General features: G+C 46.3%; 1 protein-coding gene across 1 annotated transcript in view; it reads left to right on the forward strand.

Annotated features, from left to right (window-relative positions):
• Window positions 1-26,180, forward strand: part of FAM193A (family with sequence similarity 193 member A) — a 192,971-nt gene that overhangs the window by 147,471 nt on the left and 19,320 nt on the right. The window contains exons 14-19 of the mRNA XM_049886592.1: window positions 9,414-9,612; window positions 10,659-10,931; window positions 12,108-12,390; window positions 12,999-13,182; window positions 15,052-15,282; window positions 18,807-19,623. Coding sequence (XP_049742549.1) covers window positions 9,414-9,612; window positions 10,659-10,931; window positions 12,108-12,390; window positions 12,999-13,182; window positions 15,052-15,282; window positions 18,807-19,623 — 1,987 coding nt within the window. The remainder of the gene's footprint in view (window positions 1-9,413; window positions 9,613-10,658; window positions 10,932-12,107; window positions 12,391-12,998; window positions 13,183-15,051; window positions 15,283-18,806; window positions 19,624-26,180) is intronic.

Genomic DNA, 26,180 nt, shown 5'->3' on the forward strand with positions numbered 1-26,180 from the left:
ATAGGACATTTTTAAACAGCAGTTTTCAGGTATGCATTTAAAACCAGGCTGTTTTCATGGTCTGCGTAACCTATAGGCTCTTTTCTCTTGGTTGAATGTGTGAGATTAGGATGCTGTACATACCTTATTCTGACCTGACTGGAGCTCTATTTTCTAGCACAAAGGAACTGCCTCAGGTGAAGATTATAGAATGTTCTGTTGTACTTTTTTTCTGGTATAAACTATTCAAGAATTTGTTTCCTAAAAATCTTTAAATGAACTAGTGAAATTGAGTATTCCCAAAGACTATTGGGATTCCATAGCTTACTTAAAAATCAATTCTTTCACATGATTTTTGGCTTTTTCTCAGAAAGTTATGGGTAGTCTGCATAAGGGTAAAAAGAGAAGAAAAACATTTTTTAGAAGCATTATTTGTATCTAGTATCTATTTATTTTATACCTGTTAAGCTCTGATCTAGTAGATAGATGTGAAGGATTCATGGGTAGGGAGGCAGATAATGGAGCTGAAGCCACGTGTGTGATGGACGTAATATAGAGATTTTGGAATTTATGATTTTTAACCTTTTTTTGACACTTTGCTATTAATGCTAAAAATGTTTATCAGTTCATTTCAAAATACATTAGCTGGGTGACATTTTTATTTGGAAAGATGAGATTTAATTGGCAAAATACTTAGCAGATCTTGCAATAAGCAGTTTGTGTTGTTTGAGTTTGTTCGAGTTAGCTGAAACGCTATGGATGTGTGTGTCGTGATGACACAATGTGTTAACAAGCCCGTGGGAGTTGGTAGAAGCCCCTTCTAGAGAATGAATGCGCTGTGTTTCGATGACACAAACTTATCTTCAGTTATATCAGATGACAGTGGATTGTTGTTGTAATGTTTGAAATACAAGGCTTCCAGTTGAGGCCAATTCAAAGGTGGCAGGCAAAGATGGGTGCTGAAGATGGGGTAGCCGTTGCGTTGAGGTGCTTCTGACCTGCCTCTGTGTCTGCAGCCATTTCTGCATTGCTGGGGCTGTACAGAGTTTCTGTCCTGGTGAAATCTTAATGAACTCTTTTAAGACTTTATTTCATAGTAGTTTTAATTCATACCTTGGCCATTGTGGGCATATATTTAATACCTCAAATGCTTAGAATGAGTACTATGAAAATTTTATTTTCTTGAAAACAAGATATTTTGAAGACTCTTTTCAAATTTCTTACTACCAATGATACTTTTAATTTATATGTTGAGATATAGTTTATTTAAAAGTTAAATATAGTTGGAGGTGAAAAGTATAATAATGACTTAATAGAATAAAAATGGTCCCATGGAATTTAATTTCCAAATATTTGGGGATTTTCTAGCTATCTGTTATTTATTTCTAGTTTAATTCCATTGTGATCCAAAAAGATACTTTGTATGATTTCTGTTTTCTTGAATTTGTTAAGGTGTACCTTATGGCCTAGAATGTGATGTCTCGAAGAATGTTCCATGTGAGCTTGGGAAAAATGTATATTCTGCTTTTGTTCAGTGGAGTGTTCTATCAGCGTCTGTTAGATCAGGTTGATTGACAGGGTGGTTCAGGTCAATGTGTTCTTAACTGATTTCTGATTGCTTGATCTCTCAGTTCCTGACAGGGTGGCGAAGTCTCCAACTGTAGTACTGGGTGGATTCATTTCTTTTTCCTTTCGTTCTGTCGCTTTTGCCTCATGTATTTTGATGTTCTATTGTTGCTAGGTGCATACACATTTAGGATGTTATGTCTTCCTGAAGAACTGACCCCTTTATCGTTATGTGATGCCCATCTTTATCCCTGAAAATTTTCCTTGCTTTGAAGTCTGCTTTGTCTGAAATTAATTAAATGAATTAATCAAAGCTTTCCTTTGATTAGTGTTAACATGGTGTAATTTACTCTGTTTACTTTTAATCTACCTGTATCTTTATACGTAACGTGGGTTTCTCGTAGGCAGTATATATTGGGGTTTGTCTTTTTATCCACTCTCATAGATAGTCTCTGTCTCTTAATTGGTGTATGTAGACCATTCACATTTTTTATTATTGATATAATAGGGTTAATATCTACCATATATGTAACTGTTTCTGTTCTTGCCCTTGTTCTTTGTGTCCTTTTTTTTTTTTTTTTCCAGGCTTTTTATGCCTCTCTGCTTTTAGATGAGCATTTTATATTACATGTTATCTCCTCCCTTAACTTGCAATTATACTTTTAAAAGTATTTTTAGTGGTTGCTCTAGAGTTTACACTGTGTGTGTTAAACTTCACTAAGTTTATCTTCAGATAACGTTATTTCACTTCTCATGCTTCGTCTAGGGCATTCCCAGGGCCTCCCTCTCATCTCTTGTGACATCATCATCATTTTCACTTATCCATATTTTATAATCACACAATCATTTTTAGATAAATTAAGAATGAGACAAGTAAGCTATTTTGTTTTACTTTTGAAGGGTAATTTCACTGGATACTGAATTCTGGGTTGGTTCTCTTCTTTAAACGCATTAAGTATACTTTATTCCACTATCTCCTTACTTGCGTGGTCTTTGACGGGATACCTGTAGTAATTCTTATCCTTCTCCACTGTAAGGAAGGAGGTTTTCCCTCACTGGCTGCATTCGAGATTTTGTCTTCGGTTTTCTGCCCCTGAATATTTACCTAGTTGTAGTTTTTTGTTATTTATTCTGCTTGGTGTTTTCTGACCTTCTTGCTCTGGTGTCTGTCCTTAATTTTGGAAAGGTCTTGGCCATTATTCAAGTATTTTTTCTGTTCTCTCTTCTCCTCCTAGTATCCCAGTTACACACATGTTGTGCTTTTTGAAATTGTCCCACAGTTCTTAGATATTTTGTTCTTTTTGGTTTTGGGGGGGAGGGGCATTAATTTTTTTTTTTTTTTCTTTTCACTTTTTGTCTTGATTTGAAAAGTTTCTGACCTGTCTTCAAGCTCACGGATTGTTTCCTCAGCTTTGTCCAGTTTACTGATGAGCCCTTCAAAGGCATTCTTCATTGCTCTTATAGTGGTTTTGTTTTCTAGCATTTCCTTTCAAATCTTTCTTAGAATTTTCATCTTTCTGCTTAAGTTACTTGTCTGTTTTTTCATGTTGTCTGCTTTTTCTGTTAGAGCCCTTAATATGTTAAACATCCAAAAAACCAAACCAAACCCGATGCCATTGAGTTGATTCCGACTCATAGCAACCCTATAGGAGAGAGTAGAAATGCCCCATAAGTTTTCCAAGGAGTGGCTGGTGGATTCAAACTGCTGACCTTTTGGTTAGCAGCCAAGCTCTTAACCACTCTGCACCAGGCCTCCATGTTAATCATAGTTATTTTAAATTTCCCATCCGATAATTCTAATACCTGTGCCATATGTGAGTCTGGTTCTGATGCTGGCTTTTGTCTCTTCAGGCTGTGTTTTTTCTTACCCTTTGGCATGTCTTGCAATTTTTTGTTGAAAGTCAGACATCTTGTATTGGGTAATATGAACTGAGGTAAACAGACTTCTAGCGTGGGAATTTATATTAATCTGACTAGGAGTTGGGCTTTGTTTAATGTTTGCTGTAGCTGTAGGTGCAAGAGGCTTCATACTTCTCTAGTGTTTGTGCTTGTGTCTTGCTTCCCTGAGTACCCCCCTTAGAGAGAGTGTGTCTTGCAGCTCTTGCAATTCACTTGTTGTTATTTTGGAGCCTTTGTTATGAAATATCCCACAAGGGCGTCTCTCTCAGACCTTTACCATGAGAACTTGGTGGGGTTCCTGGAAGTAAAACCCATGAAAGTGTGGGGATCCCCCTAAAACTGCAGCTCCAGGAGTTTCTCACTCTCACATGGTCCACACTTAGTCTCCGGCAGTTGGTGAAAATTATCATTATGTGTTCCTGCCAGTTTATGGCTCCAGCTTCTCTGCTTCAGGTAAGCAGATAACTGCTGTGACTGTGGGTTCTTCTGTCTCTCCAGATTTCAGAGTAGCAGTTTGCCCTGCAAGCCAGTTCTCTCATGGGTCCAAGAAAGGTTATTGGTTTTCAGTTTGTCAAGCTTTTTCTTATTGTAAGGATGAAACTTCCAAAGTCTTTACGTGTTGGAGCTGAGACTGGAAGCCTAAGTGCCATGGAATTTAATTTAATGTTTTCTTACACATCGTTTTTTCCCCCTTGAGATTCTAAGGGCCTACACACAGAATTTTAGATCTTTCTGGTTCATCTGTTGATTTCTTTCTACCTGAAGGTGTACGTGATATGAATTATCTTGAATCAGCTTGATTATTCCAACTTAATTTTGTTCTATATTTGTATTGAATTTCCTTTTTGCCATCCTTTTGCTTTTAAGTTTTCTTTGTTTTTATGTTTTAGGTATGTCTCTTTTAACAGCATATTTCTTTTCACCTGGTCTGACCATCCCTGTTTTAATGAGGCAGTTTAGCTCATTTATATTAGTTGTGCTTATTGATGCACAGGCAGTCCAGTCCCCGGATTACAAACGAGTTCTTTCCTAAGCTGGTCTTTAAGTTGAATTTGTACATAAGTCAGTACAATTTGTATCTACTGTCAGTTAGTCAGATGTTTGTCGTAGTGCACCTTTCTGTGCATAAAAAACATTAAAGAAACGCAGATACACTAAAAATCTTCAGCATGATAATAACAATGATATTTTGATGTGCATCACAAAGTAACATCCGTTTGTTTTTACGAACCATTGTATGTACCTGGAATTTTTAACATAATAGACTTGACGAGGTTTGGCTCGTAACTTCGGGTTGTACATAAATCAGACTTTTGTAACCTGAGGTCTACCTGTATTTGGAATATGCTTGCTGCCTTCTCTTTTTCTTGCTTTTTAAACTATGCTCCTTTTTTGTTTCTTGCCTTTTTTTGTTTTTTGAGATTTCCCCCATTATACCATTTCCCCCCTCTACTAACTTGAAAGTTATATTGTTCTATTATTTCTGTTTTATTAGTTACTCTTGAAATTTTACCATGCATTTTTGCCCTCAGATCCTAAGTTAACATCTCAGCCCTGCTTCCAAATAAAGAAGACCTTAAAACACTAACTTAATCAGGGCCCTTCTAGACTTAGGTGTTGTCGTGGTCTAATATTTTAGTTTGGTCCTTTTTGAACTCACTACTTTATTATTTTTAATTATCATCACCATTACCAATATTATTAGTAATAAAATTATTTTTAATTATCATCACCATTACCAATATTATTAGTAATGCCATTATTTTATACAGATAGTGTTTAAATTTACTTATATGCTTACCATTTTATTTGCTCACCATCCTTAAGTCTCAGACCATACTTATGGGACATTTTACTTTTTCATTGGAGTATATCACTTAGAAGTTCCTTAAGTAAAAATTTAATTCTGGTAAAACTCTGGTTTAGTTTGTCTGAAAATGTCTTTATTTTGCTCTTGAATGATTTGCTTTGCCGAGTATAGAATTCTAGATCGATAGTTATTTTTACTTACTACTTGGAAGATAGTCCACAGGCTTTCATTATTTCTGTTGAAAAAAATCTGTCTTTATTTTAATTGTAAAAACAGGGACATAAATCTGTTCCAATTTGGAGATGGTATCATAATCTTTGGTCTGTGTCCTATTTTAGAGGTACTGTTCATTTCTTTGGGCCTGAGAAATAGCAAGGCCAAAGCAAAGGTGGTACTTCCTGCCTCTTTATCATCTCTGGGAGAAATATTGAAAAACCTCAATTGAGCAGTAATGCAGAACAGTCAGCCATCTTCATTTTCTGGTTAGCTGGGGTATAGTTAGAGCCCCTTTTTGTTTGAATGTGCAGTGTTGGACGCCTCTCTCCAGTGTGCGTGCACCTCCTGACTTGGTCTTCCTCTCTCTTGGCTCATGTTTGAGCACACAGGCCCATGGTGTCTGGAGAGGTGCAGGAATGTGTACTTCGTGAAAGCATCTGTCTTTGTTTGAGCTTGTGTCAGAGGTATCACTTAGAGCAAAAATTTGCTTTCCTGTGAATAACTTCTTTGTGTCAACGTTGGAAGACAATTTAAAACCACTGTTAATTGAAGCTTTGTGTATTTGTATAAAGAGTGAAATCAGTGTTCTAATTCAATTGCATTATCCATTTGAGAGACTTATTTTATGGCTAAATTGTTGCTGTACTTATGTGACCCAAGAATGGTCTAGTTGACAGATACTTTCTTTTCCTGAAGAAGACCCTTAAGCTGTTGAGGTCAGTAGGCATTTTGTGCAGAATTGTTTATAAAAATACAACTTGTTGTTACTGACCCCTCCTCGTTTCTGCCTTTTGTCTCTACAACTAGAATTGCTTTTGAACAGATGGGCTTCTGAAGAAGTATATATATGGAATTGTAGAGTCATTAACTTAAGTTTCCAACATTACTGTTTTGTAGATGCGTTCCTATAGAACACCTGCCCTGCACAGTCATGCTGCTTTATTCTTCTCAGCTAAATCCTGCTCAGCAAGCATTTATTGAACATCTAGTATGTGCCAGGCCCTGTGCTACATGCTAGGAAAACAAGAATTAGTCAATCCTGGTCCCTGTTTTCGATGCGCCTGCAGTCTAAGGAGAAGACAAAATAATAAGCATAATAATAAATTTAAAAAACTGGAAACTATGACAGGTCCTAATAGAAACTGTAGCTGCAAAGTAAGAGTAACACCAAAGAGGGAGACTGTTGGAATGAGCGCAGGGAATGGTGTTGCAGAGGAGACAACGGCAGATGGGGCTTTGAAGGGTGAACAAGAGCCCTCTGGACACCAGCTGTCCATTCAGAGTGGCCAGCCGGCCCTGAGCCGTGACATCCACGTATTAAAAGCAGACAACTGACGACCTCTCTTAGGAGGCTCTTGATAAATATTTAAGTAGCTTCAGAGCACTGGCGTTGCCTCTGCTGTTCAGAGTTTACCAGCTGGACCAGCTTGGGGGAGCTGCTCTGAAACCCAGAGGCATGCAGTGCGAGGACGCTGACTGGTTTACATCTGTCAGGAATTTCTGCCGCTCCGATATAGTCCCTACTTGTCATCACTTCCCTCTTAGCTAGGCAGCACTTAGCTTATCACTCCTTTGTGGAAACCGGTATCTCTTGAAACACGATTTTTTTGTCTTCCTTGCTCTTTGCCCTGTGGGACTCCCCTGCCAAAATAACATCAGGCCCTTGCTTTTATCCTTGGTGGCCACAGAAACAGGAAGACCTGTCTTTTTCGGGTTTCCAGTCTTAAGATGTCTGCTCCAGACTCCCCTCCCCTCATTCTCCTCGCTGAGTCCTTTCCCGGTCAGTGGGTGCCCTAAGTCATCCCAGCCCCAGGTTACTCCCAGCTTCATCCCTGCGTTCAGAGCACTGGCTAGAGCTCGTTTTTTTGTTTGCTTGTTTCTTCCTTTCTGTTCAGGGAATGCAGTCGTGTAAAATGATGGTAACCCTCCTTAGCACTCATGAACACTTACTTCGGGTTAGACAGTGTGCCAGACCCTCAGTATATGCTGTCTGTTTATTCTTACCACCACCCCTGAGGTAGGTACTACAGATGAGAAAACTAAAGCCCAAAAAGACTGAATAATTTGCCTGAGGTCACACACAGTAATTACTGACCTAGACGTTCAGCCGGTAGCTGTCGTCTTGGTAGCACCAGGGTTCACCCTCTCCTCTCCGCCTTCACCCCATTGCGTCATCACTGTGTGTCCCCTGACTGACTCCGTAATCGCTCACCCTCTGGCTCACCTACCGTGTTTCTCCCAGCTGATATTGCGCAAAAAACCGTCAGATCCTGTCACTCTGCTACGTAAAACCCTCTGTGGGTCCCTACCCCCTTCAGGACAAAAGTCATACAGAGTTGCCCCTAATTTGGCCCCCACTGCTCTTGCCCTGGAGTGTTCTCAGTGCAGCCAAGCAGAGCTGAAGGGCACCCAGTCCTCACCCATCTGAGCAGTGCTGCTGTTCACATACACGTGCCATCCCTGTCCTCCAGGCCTCTTCCCTGCCACCCTCTCCCCCCAAGCCTGAGCCCTCAGGATCTGCTGAAGTGTCACCGCTCTTGGGAATCCTTCCCCAAACCCTCCCACCAGAGTTTATAGCACTCACTGCTCCTGTCTGCCGCAACTGAGGGTCATCCTCTAGGGCAGGGTCTGTATCTGGGCCTTCATTTGTTCTTGCAATAAATAAATACCTGTTGAGGAAAAAAGTGTGTGCTTAGCGTTGACACATGGCTGGGAACAGCGAGGGCCAGCAGCCCCCAAATGTTCCGTTCCTTCATGATGCTTATGTAATTTGGAAGCTGAAACCAGTAGGTATACAGTGAGCCTTGAATTAGAGCTGTGGTACATGCTCAGAGGGAGAAGTTTGGGTTTTAGTGTGTTTTGTGGGCCCTGGGCTGGGGAGGGAGGGAGCAAGGGCAAAGCAGCTTCTCTGGGGCAGCGCTGTGTAGGCTGAGGCCTGAGTGGAGCACAATGTGGGGTTGAGAAGGAGCTAGAGAGCTCAAGGACCGAGAGGTAGCCGAGGTAGCCTAGCGGGGGCCGGGCTCCGTAGGTCCTCTCGGCCCCGTTAGGGACTTTGGATTTTATCTTACGCGCAGTGGGAAGCCATTGCCGCCTTCTAAGCGGGGGAGTGACATGATCGTATTTACATTCAAAAAAGATCACTCTGGCTGCTGTGAGGAGGTGGATTGGGAAGAGGCCCGAGTGCAAATGTGGAGGCTATTGCGCTAGTGCAGATGGAGGCAGTGGAGCTGCCCAGAAGCGGACGCTCAGGAGCTCCTAGGAGGTAAACAGACAGGGCCTGGTGCCTGGGGGTGGAGGGGGAGGGCGGGCCCGAGCAGCTGGCCACTCAGGCAATACTTGAGGTGGCCGCTGGGCCACCGTCACCCTCCCTCGTCACCCTCCCTTGGTGCCTCCAGACCAGGGTCTGCCCAGCAGGCCCCAAGGGGATGTGGTGACGAGGTGGCTCCTGGGCAGCAGCCTCGGCTTCAGAGCTCGGCATAGACCCGGTCAGTTCTTCAGACCTAAGTGGTACCCTCCCCCATGCGTAAGAGAACAGGGAACAGGATTTACCATTTTCATCAGTGATTCCAAAGCTGACTTTTTAGCAACGATCATTAACATGTCAGATGGAGAATAAGCCACAGGAGCAGATCTTCTGCAAGTGGACCATGTCGGAAGTGTGATGAGGGAGGACCATTAGACATTACCAAATTGTCGCAAGCTTGTTCAGGTGTGTTCCTTGAGGCATCGCTGCTTTCAAACCCTTGTCCGGTTGGAATCTGATGTGTGATGTAACTTAGAAACACCTCACGCCAGCACTTTGTGAAATGCTCCCCTACACGGGCACCGGCGCCCGTGACCACGCCCCGCAGGGCTTCAGTAACCACGCGTCTGCTTGTAGCGTAACGACGTAGGTGAACAGAATATTAATTTTGATATGTGATTAGAACATTTTTTTTTGTAGGCTTTACCGCCAGCACCTGTTCAGAATCACACAAATAAGCATCAGGTATTCAGTGCATCTCTTCAAGACCATATTTATCCGAGCTGTTTTGGGAATACTCCAGAGTGGAATAGTTCTAAATTTATAAGTCTTTGGGGATCAGAAGTGATGAATGATAAGAACTGGAATCCTGGCACTTTCTTGCCAGATACAATTTCTGGTAAGGAATTTGTTAAAAATTTCTTAAAAAGTTTTAAAGTAACCCGAGCTGAGTAGACTGCCACCATTGTTGTTGCCTTCCGGTAGAAGGCCTAGAGCTGTCCAGAGCCGGCATGCAGCGGGTCTGGGCTGTGTCTCGCCCTGGACTCTGTGTCTAGTGGGGGCCCCATGGGCCCCGCCATCCCGCTCCGTCCCCGCGAGTCTGCCCAGGCTGGCCCACCGCGCTCACTGAGCAGAGCAGGCTGTGGGCTGCATGGTGCTTGGAGGCACAGTGAGCCTTTCCCTCAGCCCTGCCCCTATTGGGGCCTCTCCCCCCACCCCCCCTTACTAAGGGCTGTGTCTCCAGGGTTCTGAGTTTGGCTTTTGACATTAACTTGGCTTCCTAGCAGTGGTGACCACCAAACCCAAACCCCATGCACAGGAGGTGGGGCACAGGCAGCTCAAGTCCTGGGACTTGCCTTCCGTCCTCTGATGCCTGCACTGACCCTACATGGGACCTGTCCCCTCAGACAGCTTCCCCCGCACCCCTCCCACATGGCCTCAGCTGCTGAGGCTCAGCTGTTACCACAGTGGCAGGGCCAGTGTACACTCAAGAGGGGCCAGGACCCACGCCTCATCTGTTTTCATGTGGCGGGAGCCTGCGGGGGTCTCTCCCAGCCCCTGCATGTGCTCAGAAAACAAGCTGGACTGTGCATCCTGATCTGTGCTTGGGAAGGATTTCTAGCTGTGTGACCTTGGGCAAGTTGCTTAGCCTCTCTGAGCCTCAGTTTCTTCATCTTTTGGATAAGAATAATAGTACTGACCTCAGAAGTTAGTTTCAAGACATTCAATGAAATAACTTTTGAAAAGCACCTAGCACGGGAATTGGCACATAGTAGGTGCTCAATGAATCTGTCTTAGATGAAGAGCTAGTTGACTAGCACTATCCCTGGAACCCCAGCTCCAGTAGCAGCCCCAGTGTTAACGTTTAGTCAGCAGCATGTTCTTTAGGTTTTGGCTAAATTTTATGTCTCTTTGGAGCCTTAATTTTCCCGTTCTTCTCTGAAGGGAGTGATCTGTTAGGGGCAACGCTCTCAGAAACAAGGCCTGAAGCCCTTCCACCTCCATCTAGCAGTGACACACCTGCAGTCTCGGATAGTAAAGAGAAAAAAAATGCTGCAAAGAAGAAATGCCTGTACAATTTCCAAGATGCTTTTATGGACGCTAACAAAGTTGTCATGGCAACCTCGTCTGCCACATCCTCCGTCTCCTGCACGGCCACCACAGTGCAGTCCAGCAACAGCCAGTTCAAGGTGTCGTCCAAGAGACCGCCTTCCATAGGTAAGACTGCCAGCTGCTGGAGTCCTGGCCGTTGTTCTGCCTTTTTGGCTCCTTCTTTGTCATTGGCCTAGCCAGAGGTGTGAATGTCCTCAAAGTTACTCACCTGCAAAGAGTGTGGTAGTTAGGACTCGGGTGGGAATTTTAGTGGTGGTCCCTTGAGGCTCTGCGATGCAGTATCTGGAGGGCCTCTGTACCAGTTGTTCTGTGATGAGAGAGGCTGTCGTTACCTTTTGGGCACAAGGAGGCCTTCACTGGAAGCTGTGTCAGGAAGACAAGATGGGTTGTAGCATACTAAATAAAGTCAGGGACCAGAGGACCTGTGAGGACACTCGGGAGGGAGTAGGGTGTGCAGGCTGCTCTTTGCAGAAGCTTGCCGGCCACTAGCAGCATCAGAGAAGTAGGGACGCAGAAGTCACCATCACGCAGCCATCATTGATTCAGGTAAGTGCCACCTGTGACGTTGAAACCTCTGGATATCCGCTTGGGAACGCGCTTGATCCACAGTCTGAGAGCACGGCCCTCACGTGACTGGTCAGCAGTATGTGAGCAGACGCATCCGCACCAGCATGGACCAATGGACAGAGGTGCTCCCTGTTGCAGCTGGGTGGATTCACACCAAAAATGACTCACACGAATCTACCTAAATTGATTAACGAGGAGACAGGGAAATCAGATTGTGGGGCAGCTGGCCCAGACTCAAAAAAACGTCAGTGTAGTGAAAGGGGGAGAAAAAATGGTTAAGAGGCTGGGTTTGGGAAAAAAGCTGAAAAGGACACTTGGGATAATTGGAAGCGTGAGCGCGGACTGCACATTAGGCAGTCACATTGTGTCCCTGGTAAATGCCTTGATGTGGCGATGGTACTGTGATCACACAGAGAAAAGGCTGTCTTCTCAGGCTCACACCGCAGTGCTTAGGGGTGAATACAGCTTCCTTCCAAATATTACACCAAGAAAAAAGTGGGTATGAGAAATACCATGAACATGACAAAGTGTCAGCAACCAAGGATGTTAGGTAAGGCTTAGGGGTGCTCATGTGTTGTTCCTTCAGATTGCCTGTAGGTCAGAATATTTCCCAAACAAAAAGTTGGTGAAAATTTTTTCATTAAGAAAAATATGGATGACTGATGTCTTTTCTTCAGCCATCAGAAGTGACTCTCGTGGCATCTTTAAACACAGGTGAGGTCTTCCACGGCATCAGCAAGGAGGACCCCAGACACTCGGCCCCAGCCGCGCCAAGGAGCAGCCCCACAGGGCTCGCGCCACTTCCTTCTCTCTCTCCTGCTGCGCTCTCACCGGCTTCCACGCCTCATCTCGCAAATCTCACATCCCCGTCGTTCCCCAAGACTGCTACCCCAGCTCCTGGCTTCGTGGACGCACGCAAGAGCTTCTGTCCTGCCCCTGTGGCGCCCCCACCCCCCACCACGGACGGCCCCCTCAGCGCACCTCCCAGCGTGTGCAGGTGAGCCCTGGAGGCCCTTCCAGAAACGGAGTGTTGTTCCAGGACAATGCAGTGGGGGGCAGGCAGGGCACCCCAGCAGAGGCCACAGTCAGGGTCAGGCCCTGTGGAGGGCAGTCTGCCCACAGGCAACAGCAAGGTGTGTGCCTGGCGTGGCCCTAAGCTGTATTTGTTGTACATTGAATAGAATCAGAGGCAAATGTGTAAAGTGTGTCTAGAGAAGCACCAGGTGACAAACACCCAGGAGTTTACAAAGAAAACCACCCTACCCTTGGACTCCCCTGTTTGACAGCCCTCCCTTTGAGCCCCCTGTTTGAAGTGGTGGTGGGAGGGGCCGTCGCGGAGAGCAGACACCGTGCCGCAAGCCTTTCCTGAGCGAGACGCCTGCCTGGTACGCATGGTGTTTATTTTCTGTAAAGCCCTGGTGCTGAGTCCACCTCGCCCACATCCCCATATCGCCCTTCCTGTGTGACTGTGGCCGCCACTGGCCTTCTGCACCCACCACTGCTCTGGGAAACAGGCGCGTGGCAGGTGCTGTGGGGCGGGGCGTGCTGCTGCGTCGTGGTCCTGCGGGGTGGTCTGCTCGCTTACCAGCCTGTGCGCCTTTGCAGCGACCCTGACTGTGAAGGGCATCGGTGTGAGAACGGGGTCTACGACCCACAGCAGGATGACGGGGACGAGAGTGCAGACGAGGACAGCTGTTCCGAGCACAGCTCCAGCACCTCGACCTCCACCAACCAGAAGGAGGGCAAGTACTGTGACTGCTGCTACTGTGAGTTCTTCGGCCACGGCGGGGTAAGTGTCCCCCCAACTCGGGGCTCCATGCAGGGGCAGGGTAAGTGTCCCCCACTCAGGGCTCCATGTGGGGGTGGGGTAAATGTCCCCCAGCCAGGGCTCCATTTCACGTGGGGGCAGTGTGAGTGTCCCCCCCACTTAGGGTTCCATGTGGGGGAGGGATAAGTGTCCCCCCCCCCCACTCGAGGCTCCATACGGGGTGGGGTAAGTGTCCCTCCCACTTGGGGCTCCACACCAGGGTGGGTAAGTATCCCTCTCATTTGGGGCCCTACCCAGGGGTAGCATAAGTGCCGTCCCCCACTCAGGGCTCCATGCGAGAGCACCAGTTGGGACTCACATGGGGGGCAGGGTAAGTGCCATCCCCCCCACTTAGGCCTCCATGCGGGAGGGGAGGTAAGTGTCAGCCTGCTGATCAGGGCTCCACGTGGGGATGGGGTAAGTGTCCCCTCCACTTGGGGCCCACACGAGCGACGCGGTAAGTGCTGCTTAGGGCTCCGTCCGTGATGGGGTGTGGGTGCTGCCCCAACAGTCAGGGCTCCATGTGAGGGGTGGGGGCAAAGGGGAAGGGGCAGGTCCTCCTGCGTGTTTTCTGAGTTTCCCGAAGAAGCCAAATGCGTGTTCAGGGATGAATGTTTTTAAATTGCATGTTGTATTTAAATTAGAGTAGAATCAGGGTATGGTTATGTTATGTGTAAAACCATTTGCTCTACAGTTAAAATCAAGATATGATCTGAACCAGCAGTTCCACTGGTAGGTTATGTTTATCCTCAAGAAATAATTAAATACTGGTCCAGAGATTTAGCTAAAAGGATTTTCATCACTGCATTTTTTTTCTTCATTTGTGTTTTTTTAAATAGTTGGTGAGGTGGGGGACATACTGAATGCCAAACAGTAAGATATTGCTGAGTTACAGAACAGCCACACAGTGGAATACCACGTAGCCAATTGCAACAGTTTTCTGTGTGTACAGTTTGATTCCTCGTATTTCAGTATGAGGATATTAGAACACATGCGGTTGATCCTTATTATTTGTAGATTCCGTATTTAGGAATTCACCTACTCTTGAACATTTACAACCCAAATCAATACCTGTGGGGCTTCCACGGTCCCTCGCGGACGTGAGCAGCACAGCAGAAAACTTGAGTTGCCCAACACGCACGCCTTTCCCGGGTGAGGGTGAAGGAGGCTGGTTAGGTATTCACTATGTTGGCGTCCACAGCACCTGTGTAGAACGTAGCTACTGAGAATGACGGGTATCGGCTGTATGTACTTGCAGGCCTTTGCTGAGCAGTGATTTTATATAAGAAAATGCTGGCCATGGTTCCTTCTTTGGCAAGAGGCAATAGGAAAGGTGCGAGGCTTGTAGCTTTTCTTTCTTACCTCAGTCCTGTTTGCCTTCTCTAAACGTGTGTGTGTGTTTTAATAGTCAATAAGAAATAACCTGGCAGTGGAGTTAAAGGTATTTTTTTCTTTTCTGGCCCTAGACAGGAAGCAATAAATGGACACAGAGGCACTATAGACACCAGCCGTTGTCACGGGAGGATAATCATAATAAGTGAAAAATAATCAGTGTACATAATTGTTTCTTTGTCAGGTTAAAGTATCCATTTGTGTACATAGATGTACATATTCTACCAGACTTCCCCTGAGTACGTAAAAACTGGGGGGTAAGTGCCAAAACGCAGCCTTCCAGCGACTTGGTGGCGAGCATGTCGTGCCGTTGGCTCACCTTGCAGCCTTCCTTTCACAGTGAACACGTATTACTTGAATAATAAGAGTGATTTTTAAAGGTGTGGTCTGTAATTGTTACATTCAAAATTGTTAAAACTTGGAGCTTCATTTAGTTGTGTTCTTATTTAACTGTCTTAGCCTCCAGCTGCACCAACAAGTAGAAATTATGCAGAAATGAGGGAAAAGCTTCGTTTACGCCTGACCAAGAGGAAAGAAGAGCAGCCTAAAAAAGCGGATCAGATCTCAGAAAGGGAAAGTGTTGTTGACCATCGAAAGGTAGAAGACTTGTTACAGTTTATAAACAGCTCAGAGACCAAGCCGGTCAGCAGTACCCGAGCAGCCAAGCGAGCGAGACACAAGCAGAGAAAGGTAACAGCACACCTGTGCTTCTGTGGCCACTGCCCTGCGGGCGTTTCTCCAGGGCGCTGCGCGTGTCAGGAGGTCAGGGTTGGGAGAGCCCCTATCTGTCCCTCGAGGCCTGAACTGGAAGCTGATTGAGGAGTCCCCTTTGTTCATGTTTTCAGAAAACCACTTGCCCTTTGGTAGCAGAGATTTGTAAACAGCTGAAAGCAAGTCTTTAAGTCCTTGTCCCACAGGGTGGATCTTCATGGACTGTGGAGACTAGGGGTGAAGAAGGGGTGACTTTGCCCTGGGGCTGTGACAGGGCCTTTGCACGGCGGCTCCTCCGGGCGCAGGCCGAGGGGCCCCACACCTGCACCTCTGATACTGCCACAGCTCTCCTCAGAGCAGAGAAGGATCAGGCAGCCACTTTCCAGAGGGGACACTGGGTGGCGTGGGCATGAGGGCTGCAGAGTAAGGTGAGAGCCCCGGGGAGCCAGGAGTCCACACTTCCCGAGGGGCAGTAGTGTCACACAGGCAGCTGCCTACTGAGACCAGGCAGGTCATCCAGTGGGCGTGGCCCGGGGGCATGAATCGACTGGACCTGAGGTCTGACGACCAGTCATGACGTGCAGAAACTGCCTTTTGGCAAATGGGATGTTGTGTTCCTCACTTCACATTTTGTGGAAAGTGATAGAAACAGCATCTGCTCTGTGATTCGGTGTGACTTTTTTTGTTTGGGGATTTCCCACAGAGCAGTTCCTGGGTTCCTGCTGCCAAAAGTTGCCCAAGAGCCAGACCTCAGAGATCTGGGCTCAGTGTGAGGGAATGTGGGAAAATGACAAGGGCACTAGCCGTGGAATAGATGGCTTTGGGGAGAACTGAGGGCCCTGTCCTCAGCGTGAGCAGTCTGCCAAAGGCACTGACCAGAAGATGCCCGTGGAGGCCGGGCCTTGTGACCCGTGGTGTTGCTTCCAGCCCAGCAATGTGAGATTCTAGGATTGTTGTGATTATTCTGCCCAGTGGATTAAACATCCAGGGCTCTGCTTGTGCCTTAGGATCCTACGCTCAGTCTGCACTGGCTGCCGGGTATGTGTGGAAGGCTGTGGGGAGAAGATACACAGGGATGGGGGAGAACCTGCAGGAACCCAGGGACGTTACAGCATTGGGGGGCCCAGAGGGGCTTCTCCAAGCCTACCGCTCTCAGCCCTTGCCTCCTGTCCCCTGTCCTGTGGGCCGTCTGGGCAGAGCCTCGTGCTGCAGTCACATTGGGCTCACTGAGGCCAGGCTGTCTTTCTAGCAGGTGCCATAGGCCCTCCCTAGCACCTGGTCTCACCAGGGACACTTCTTGGGTATTCTTCGCCTTGCACCAGTTTTTAAGTGCCTCCCCTAGACCTGTTTTGAGACTTTGACAGCAGGCTGGTTGTTGAAATAAGGCAGTGGACACTGAATTCGCCTCTAGGTTCTGTACTGTAGCAGCTCCCCCTGCAGGCCTGTGTGGGAGGTGCACTGCTGGGTGCCGGTGCGGAAACAGGCTGTGGTTGTGACTGGTCCAGGGCTGAGAAGGAGTTTGCCCTAGAGCCGAAGCTACTTCAGTGCTCTCCGTGGAGACAGTCTTACCGTGAGGAAACACATCTGGCCGGGGTGTGCCAGCGTGTGTGGTGACAGAGCCCCTCACGCTCAGGCGCCAAGTCCGCGGCTCGTAGCAGACGTGGCCAGTGACCGCCCCAGGGGCCTCATCTCTGTGACCGTTTCCCGAGAAAGGCTTCCCTTTTACCATGGAGGAGCAAGGGCTTTAAATCGTTTTCACCTAAATTAGCATACTAAATTAAAAAAAAAAAAGCGTGCAACCGTTAAATCTTTTGACATAACTTTAATAAGATGAGTAAATTTGTCTCTTAAAATATATTCCTACTGAAATATTAAGGCATCGTGAGAAGATCATTTAAACTTGAAAGGTCCTTTAAAGCTTCCCGCGGAACCTGTTTTTGCCAGAGTTTCTCATAAACCCACCTTTTCGGGACTGAGTAACCAGAGGAGCTGGGTAGGAGGGAGGACGCCTTGATGACTCCTGTTTGTCTTCTAAACAGAAGGAGCGGCTTCCCTTGCGCCCCGGGTCCCCGTCACTAGTAAACACACACTGGGGCGGACGGACTCCGGGGGCTGGTGGCAGAAGCATGCCAGTCCATTCGCCCTGTAGTAGAGGCTGTTGCGTAAAGCCAGGTACTCTGTCGCGCTAGTGAAGACACACCGGAACCTTTGCTTATCTACTAGGTGCGAAGAAATAATCTTTAGTCTCTTCGGCCACACGTCCTGCATGCCCTGTTTATCCGTGGTGATGCGCTAGCGTGACCTTCATCTGGAAAGGTGTGCTTGCAAGGCGTTCTGGCGGGACATGGGCAGCCGTTTAACTGTGGCCCAGAGAATCTGCAGTACCGCAGACCTCATCACACAGGCCGCCGGCAGGCTTTTCTGCCCGGTCATGGAGGGCAGAGCCGGTGGGAGGGGTGGCCACGAGCACAGTGGCTGACGGGACCTTGTTCAGTGCCCCTCACCCCAGGCCAGAGGCTGCGAGGAGCTCTTGGCTAAGCCCCCCTGTCCCCTGCCCCAATAAAGGAAGTGTACAGCATGGTAGATTTATATACCATGGTAAACCCAAAACCAAACCTATTGCCATCGAGTCAATTCTGACTATAGTGACCCTGTAGGACAGAGTAGAACTGCCCAACAGGGTTTCCAAGGGGAAGCTGGTGGATACCATGGTAGGTAGAAGGAATCTCACCACTCTGTAGAATAAAATCATTTGGGGTGTGTCTTAGTTGTCCAGTGCTGCTATAACAGAAATACTACAAGTGGATGACTTATAACAAACAAATTTATTTTCTCACAGTTTAGGAGGCTAGAAGTCTGAATTCAGGGTGCTGGCTCTGGGGGAAGGCTTTCTCTCTCTGTTGGCTCTGGGGGAGGGTCCTTGTCTCTTCTGAGCTGCTTCTCCTGGGCACCCTTCATGTGGCTTGGCACGTCTTTCCCATCTCTGCTTCCTTTGCTTGCTTGTTTAATCTGTTTTATATTTCAAAAGAGATTTACTCAAGACACACCCTATACTAATCTTGCCTCATTAACATAACAGATAACCCATTCCCAGATGGGATTATAACCACAGGCATAAACCACAAATCCCCTTGCCATTGAGTCAATTCCGACTCAAAGCAACCCTATGGGACAGAGTAGAACTGCTCCACAGGTTTTCCAAGAATGGCTGGTGGATTCAAACTGCCGACCTTTTGGTTTGCAGCCAAGCTCTTAACCACTGTGCCACCAGGGCTCCACCACAGGCATAGAGGTTAGGATTTACAACACACATTTTTGGGGGATACGATTCAGTCCATAACAGGGTAGGTGCAGTGTAAGCTTTCCGTTGATTCTAGCCCCTTCCAGAGTTGGTTACTGTCCTGTTATGTGGGTAGCTCCTGATATTACTTTGTGTTCTGTGTGTCTTAATCTTTAGACTGCACACCGTGGTCCTAAGTTGCCTTTTCTTTTCCCACCTGCAGCTGGAGGAGAAAGCCCGCCTTGAGGCCGCGGCCCGGGAGCGGGAGCACCTGCATGTCCTGGAGGAGCAGCGGCGGCGGGAGGAGGAGGAGGAGGAGCAGCGGCTGCAGGAGGAGCTGCAGCGGCTGCAGGAGCTTCAGCAGCTGCGAGCGGTGAAGAAGAAGAAGAAGGACAGGCCTGGTAAAGACTGTCCCAAGCTGGACATGCTGGCTCGCAGTTTTCAGACAGCCGCAGAGCCTGTGCCCAGGTCTGAAAGCATCCCCAATGGCTCGCTCGCGCACACTGAAGAACCAGAAACTTCACCTCGCTCCCCTTCCAGACACGTGAACCACGCAGAGCCGAGGCCAGGGCCGGATGCAGATGCCGCAGACCCCGCGGGCACCAGAGACTCCAGGCTCTTGCTCCGGAAGGAGATCAGCGGGAAGCCGCACGAGCCACTCTCTTTCCTGTTTGATATCATGCACCACCACAAAGACGGGAGCAGCAAAGCCAAGCTTAGGCAGACTGGCAAGGCCAGCCCCAAAGCCACAGAGGCACCGCCCAGAGCCAGGCCCCAGACTGACGCGAAGGCCAAAGCTGTTGAGCTCACTTCCCTCACAGAGCAGAAGAGAGAGGAGAAGAAAGCCAACAGTAATAACAACAACAAAAAGCAGCTGAATCACGTCAAGGAAGAGAAGTCCACACCAGTCCCAGCCGAGCCCACCTCTCCCAGCGAGTGTCAGCAGAACGGCAAGCTGATCCTGGCCGAGTCTCCTCAGCCGAAGGGCAAGAACAAGAAAAACAAGAAGAAGAAAGGAGACAGAGCCAACAATTCAATTGGTAAATACAGAACAGGAGGCAGTATTTCTAGCCTGAGGCCTTTCATGTTCTGGGTGAATCAGATGACTGGAGGGCACAGTGGTTTGACACCCTCCTGCAGCCTGTCCGCCTTCTGCCCTGGCGGCTACCTTATCCGTCTTTGGCTTTGTGCTTTTTATGGCCTTTTCACAACAAGGGGGGACAAGTAGCCTTTGTTGTTACACTAACTTTTTATAATTTTACACTTGCCAAAAGCCTGCAGAAATAGTACAAAGAACTCGCATACGCTCAGCCACCCGTCGTCAGCATGGGGCCACCTTGGCATTCCCTCTGTCCCCTTCTCTCCCTCTCTCTCCCACTCTCTTCTTTTTCTGAACTGAGAGTAGGCTGTAGATGTTATGCCCTTTTACCCCTAAATATCTGGGTGTGAATTCCCTGAAAACAAGGACATTGTTTTACAAAACCACAGTGTAATGATCAAAGTCAAGAAATTTATCACTGATTTGATACGATCATCTAACTATAGACTGCACCCAAATTTCTCCTCTTGTTCCATTAGTGTCCTTTATAGCAAAAAAAAAAAGTGTGTTGTTTTCCTGGCCTGGATCTAGTCCGGGATCACAGGTGGCACTTAGTTGTTGTTCCTCCTTAATTTCCTTTAATTTGGATCAGTTTCTTTGCTTTTTATGACCTTAATATTTTTGAGGAGTACAGCCATTTATTTTTTTAGAAGGTCCCTCGATTTGGGTTGGACGGCTCCACACTATTGGATTCAAATTCTATGTTTGTCGCAGCAGTACCCTTCAAGTGGTGTGTCCCAGTGTGTTGTATTAGGAGGAGGTGACGTCTGTTTGTCCTATCACTGTGGATGCGGATTCTGGTCCTTGGGTGGAGAGGCACGTGTCCCACCATGAAGTTAACCGTTCCCCCGCTGCCAACTAGCAGACGTGCTGTGGGGAGAGGAATCCCCTACTTCTCATCAAGCGCTAACCACTAGGATTAGTGTCCTTGGATGGTTCTTGCCCCAGGTGATTGGTACTTTGTCGTTTGACAAACGGTGGTTTTTCTGATTATTCCTCCTGTTTCTGTGGCATTCTGCTATACAGAAGAGCTTTCCTTCTGCCTATTTTTCATTGGTTTATTTGACTCCAGTTGGGTTCACAGGTTGATGTTTTATGCCAAAGCTGATAACCCTTTACTAACTCTTTGGATCTGGTGCTCTAGTGTCCCCGGTTTAATCAGTGGGCGCCTCCTGGGTCCCTTTGACACTTTCTGCCTTTCCTTGAGCACATCCTAACTTTCTGGCATAGTTATCTTAGACTTGGCCTGTCCCAGCCCCATAGTCAGGCGTTTCTCCAGGGAGCCTTGGTTCTTTTTAGTGGAGTGTGGGATTTAGAGATTGAGATCTAGGCGCTACCAGTGTGTCGTTCCTGCTAGGCCCACTCAGTCAACAGAGCTAGGAAGAGTGTGCGCGTGCATGTGTGCACATATGTGGTGTTGTGTGTGTGCGTACGCGTGTGGTGTGTGTGCACGTGTGGCATGTGTGTGCACGTGCGTGGTGTTGTATGTGTGTGGTGGTGTGCGTGTGTGCCCCACAACACGTAGATCTATATCCATTTCTGTATCTAATTCTGAAATTAAAAGGCACGAGTTCGTACTGATACGTGCAATTCCACTCCAGTACCACAGGGTTCAAGAAGCCCTGTTTGCACAGTTAAGCACTTGGCTGCTAACCCAAGGGTTGGTGGCTCGAACCCACCCAGCAGCTTTTCAGGAGAAAGACCTGAGGACCCGCTCCCATAAAGATTACAGACTAGGAAACCCTATGGGGCAGTTCTGCTCTGTCACGTGAGGTTGCTCTGAGTCGGAATTGATTCAGCGGCACCTGACAGGGTTCGTTCTAACCTTCCGCCTTTCCTCACTTGTAACTCTGTTCTCTGACGGTAAAAAGCCAGGTTCCCCTTCCCCACAGTGTGTTTGCTTACTTGTTCACTCCTAGAATATACGGCTTCTGAGCTGCTCCCCTTATTTGTCACCATGAGAACGTATGAACTCACTTTTAGTGTTTGCTCGCAACTCATTTTTAACTTTAGCCTGAGAGCACGCAGTCAGAATGCTGGGTTAAAAGTCACTTGGATTATCCGCACCCCCCCCCGCCCCCTCCCCCCCAGTACAGTTATGGGATTCATTTGAAATAAAGCTAGGCTCATCTGTTTCTGGTGTGTTCCATTCTGGTTTGGGTTCTCACCACATTCCCTTTTTCCCCCACCTCATTCCCATCCACCCCTTGTAGACAACTAATCAATTATTTTCTTACTTCCCTTTTTTTTTTAAAAAAAAAGAAACACAAAAGGTAATATAGATACTCTTGCCGTTTGCTGTTCTCTCCCCACTTAACATATTCAGGAGATCATTTGCTGCCACTTCACCGAGATCTTCCTCACCCTCAGAGCTGCGTGGGACTCTCCTGCAGCTGCGTTGCTGTGTAGCCCCCCCTTCTCCTCTGTACAGGGACTTAGGGGGTTTCCAGTGACTTGTCATTGCGAACAGTGCTGCAGTGAGCAGGTCTGTGCGTCTGGGTTTTTGTTGTCAGGAGGAGTACCAGAAGAGGGATTTCTGGGTCAAAGGTACGTGTGTTTGTAGTCCTGCTGGATCGCACCGGTTCTTCTCCAAATCCCACAGTGGTGTAGGGCGCCTGCCTCCCCAGCCTCGCCAGCTGGCGTCTCCCCACCATTGTAATTTGTGAGGAATCGCACCTCGATGTAGTTTTAACGTGCATTTTCTTGTAATTAACAGTGAGATCATACTTCTTAGGGCTGTTGCCTTATTTCTTTTGGAAATTTTCTGTTCACATCTTTGTAAAACATTTTTAGTCTTTTTCCTTCAGTTGCTGCAGGCAGTTTTTAAGAGTCGTTTACATTTTAGGGATACCAGCCTTTTGACTGTTACACGCTGCAGGTATTTCCCCCCATGTCATAAGTTGTCTTTTGATTTTGTTTCTGGTGCTGTTGAGCCGTGCTGCTTTTACGTGGGGGCAGTGGGGTTCAGTGGTGGGAGGCCCAGCTCAGTAAGTGCACCTCACGTGCATCCACCACCCGTCTGTCAGTCGTGGAGGCTTGTACGCTGCTGTGAAGCTGAATAGATGTCAGTGGAGCTTCCAGACTGAGACAGACTAGGAAGAAAAGCCTGGCAACCTGCTTTAGAAAATCAACAAAGGAAAACCTTACGGATCACAATGGTCTAATCCCACAGCGCAGGAGGGACCAACTTGACAGCAGCTAACGATAACACTTCTGTGCACAGGTAGCCCTTGACTTAGGACGGAGTTCACTTCCGACAACTCTGTCGTCAGTCAGTCCTGACTTAAGTTGAATACCTCCTTTTTTAGTTTTCATTATCGTTGCCGTTTGTTAACAGCATCTGTATAAGTCTAATCCCTGAACATCTGGAAGTGAACATCTGGAATGATGACATCAGCAAATCACGTGCTACAGCATTGTTTGTTGTAGATATTACTAACAATAAGATGTCCAAAAAACCCAAAAAGAGATGGTCTTACTTGCGGGTCATCATCAGTTGAGGACTACCTGCTACCCGTAGTCAGTTCATCCATCTTTTCTTTTATTGCCTCTAGATTTTGAATAATCGTTAGAAAGCTTTTCCCTACACCAGGGTTCAAGAGGAACGCACCTGTGTTTTGTTTTCTCTGAGTATCGTGTGACTTTTTTTTTCACTCTGAGTCTATTCTTAAAAAAGGTATGGATCCAGTTTAATCTTCTTCCAAATAATTAACCAGTTGTCCCACCACCAGTTATTAAAAAGTTTATCTTGCCCCAGTGATTCAAAATATCACCTTTATCATACACTAAATTTCCGTGTGTAATTAAATCTGTTTCTGGAGTCTGTTCTTTTCCACTTTCTTTATTCATATGTCATCATTAATTAAAAAAATTATAAAAATTAAAAAAAAAAAAGTCATCATTACACTGAGTCGTTTTTAGAGGCTGTCTTAGCTATCTAGTGCTGCTATAACAGAAATACCAAAAGTGGGTGGCTTTAGTGAACAAGTGTATTTTTTTCACAGTTTGGGAGGCTAGAAGTCCAAATTCAGGTCCCCAGCTCTAAGGGGAAGGCTTTCTCTGTCAGCTCTGGAGGAAGGTCCTTGTCTCTTTAGCTTCTGTTTCCTGGTTCCTTGGAGATCTCCGTGTGGCTTGGCATCTGGCTTCCCCCATCTCTGCTTGCCTAATCTCGATTTATCTCTTACAAGAGATTAACTCAAGACACACCCTACACCAATCCTGCCTCATTAACATCACAGAAAACTTCTTGGCAATTATCACCACAGATACAGAGGTTGGGACTTACAGAGCGGAGTTTGGGGAGACACAATTCAACCCGTAATGGAGGAGTGAGAGTCTGTTTATGTGCCTCGCAGGGCTGTTCTCCTGATAGCTTTTCTTCCTCAGTGTTTTCCTGCCTGTCCTTTCAGGTTTGCCTTTGATTTGAACTCCCAGTGTCAACCTGCCTATGTTTGTAAGAAAGCCTGCAGGCGTCTTTATCAGGATTGCCTAACATTTATAATTTAGGAAGAACTAATGTCTTCATGATGTTGATCATCTTACCAGGAACAAGTGATGTCTTTCCGTTTGTGGAAGTCTGCTTTTGTGTCTTCAGGAATGTTTTATGTTTTCTCTCATAACGGGTTTTTCACATTTCTTATTCAGTTTGTTTCTGAGTGGTTAATCTCCTTTGTTTCTGTTTTCAATGGGGTCTTCTCTACTGTTGTATCTCCTGGCTCCAGAGTCCACTGCAGTGGCGCTCCTGGGCACTGAGACGGGCTGGTCCATGTGGAGATGTGCAGTTAGTCTGCAATGTACACTGGAGTCTGTAAGACCTAGGAGAAAAAGGGATGGAAAATACCTCAGTTACAATTTCTCATATTGATTATATGTTTACTGCTTTCCGATAAATTGAGTTAAGTAAAATATATTATTAAAATCAGTCACTTTTTTTTTTTTTTTTACTTTTATGTGGCTACTAGAAAATCAATTGTGAGGTTTGAGCAGGACCAGGCAGTGTTTTGCTCTGTTGTAGAGGTCGCTATGAGTCAGAACCAACTCAATGGCACCTAACAACAAAAATTAGAAAATTTTAAACTAGACAAGCAGCTCATGTTATATTTCTACTGGATAGTGCTGCACTGTTTGTCTATATTAAAGCTGTTTATTCTTGTTACCTTTATCTCTTCTGCCTTACTGAAGCCTGTCCCAGGATGGTATAAACAGTTACTCGCTCGACTACTAGCTGAAAGGTTGGTGGTTGACACCCACACAGAAGCGCCTCGGAAAACGTCCTGGCGATGGGCTTCCAAAAGGTGACAAGCTTGAAAACCCGGAAGAGTGGTTCTACTCTGCACACCTGGGGTTGCCACAAGTCAGAACCCACTTGATGGCAGCTGACAACAGCCTTAATGAATTATTTTACTGTTTGAGTCTTAATATTGGTTCTCTAGGATTTTCCAGATACATTATCAAATATCTACAAAAAGAAAGCTTCACTTCTTTTTTTTTTTTTTTTTAATTCTTCTGCCTCTAATTATTTTCCGCCTGTTTTGTTCCTGATATTAATGGAAATATAGTAAGAGGCTGGCTTTAGTACTAAAGTTTCTGTGTTTCATCATGCTAAGATACTACTGATTTCTGTTTTTCTTGGGTATTTTAATCAGTAATGTGTTGAATTTTATCAAAGGCTTTCCCCAACATCTGTGAAGATAATCATGATTTTTTTTCTTACCCATACCACTTGCCATCGAGTCGATCCTAACTCATAGTGACCCTATAAAATAGAGTGGAACTGTCCCATAGGGTTTCCAAGGCTGTAATCTTGGCGGGAGCAAACTGCCACATCTTTCTGCCACACGGGGGCTGGTGGGTTCAAGCCAACTTTTCAGTTAGCAGCTGAGCACTTAACCACTGTCCCACCAGGGCTCTTTTTTTCTTAGACGTATTTATATGGTATAGTATATAATTGGATTTCCTAATATTGTCCCAGCCTTGCATTCCTAGAATAAATACCACTTGCTTGTGGTGTATTACAGTCTTTATTTAGTTTCAAGTTGCTATTATTGAGTGTTTTTTTTTTACATCAATATTCATGAAAGATAATGGTGTATAATTTTCTCCTTTTTTGTACTGTCTGTATTAGCTTTGGAAACCCTGATGGTATAGTGGTTAAGAGTTCGAATCCATCAGACGCTCTTTGGAAATCCTATGAGGCAGTTGTACTCTGTCCTGTACAGTCGCTATGAGTCAGAATCAACACGACAGCAGTCGGTTTGGTTTTTTGTTTTATATTAGCTTTGAGTATCAGTGTTACACTTACAAACAGGAAGTGTTCCTTCATTTTCAGCGTTCTAAAACCATTCACGCTGCTGGAACTGTCTGGGCTTTGAAGGTGTGATAGAAACCCCCTTTGTAACCGGCAGGGCCTGGTACTTCTCTGCGGGGTAGTCCTCGGTAACTCTCTCCTTCCTCTGTGGAGATTGGTCTGTTCAATGTTTCTGTCGCTGCTGAGGTTAA

The sequence above is a fragment of the Elephas maximus genome, chromosome 5 (assembly GCF_024166365.1).
Source record: "Elephas maximus indicus isolate mEleMax1 chromosome 5, mEleMax1 primary haplotype, whole genome shotgun sequence".
Taxonomy (NCBI): domain Eukaryota; kingdom Metazoa; phylum Chordata; class Mammalia; order Proboscidea; family Elephantidae; genus Elephas; species Elephas maximus.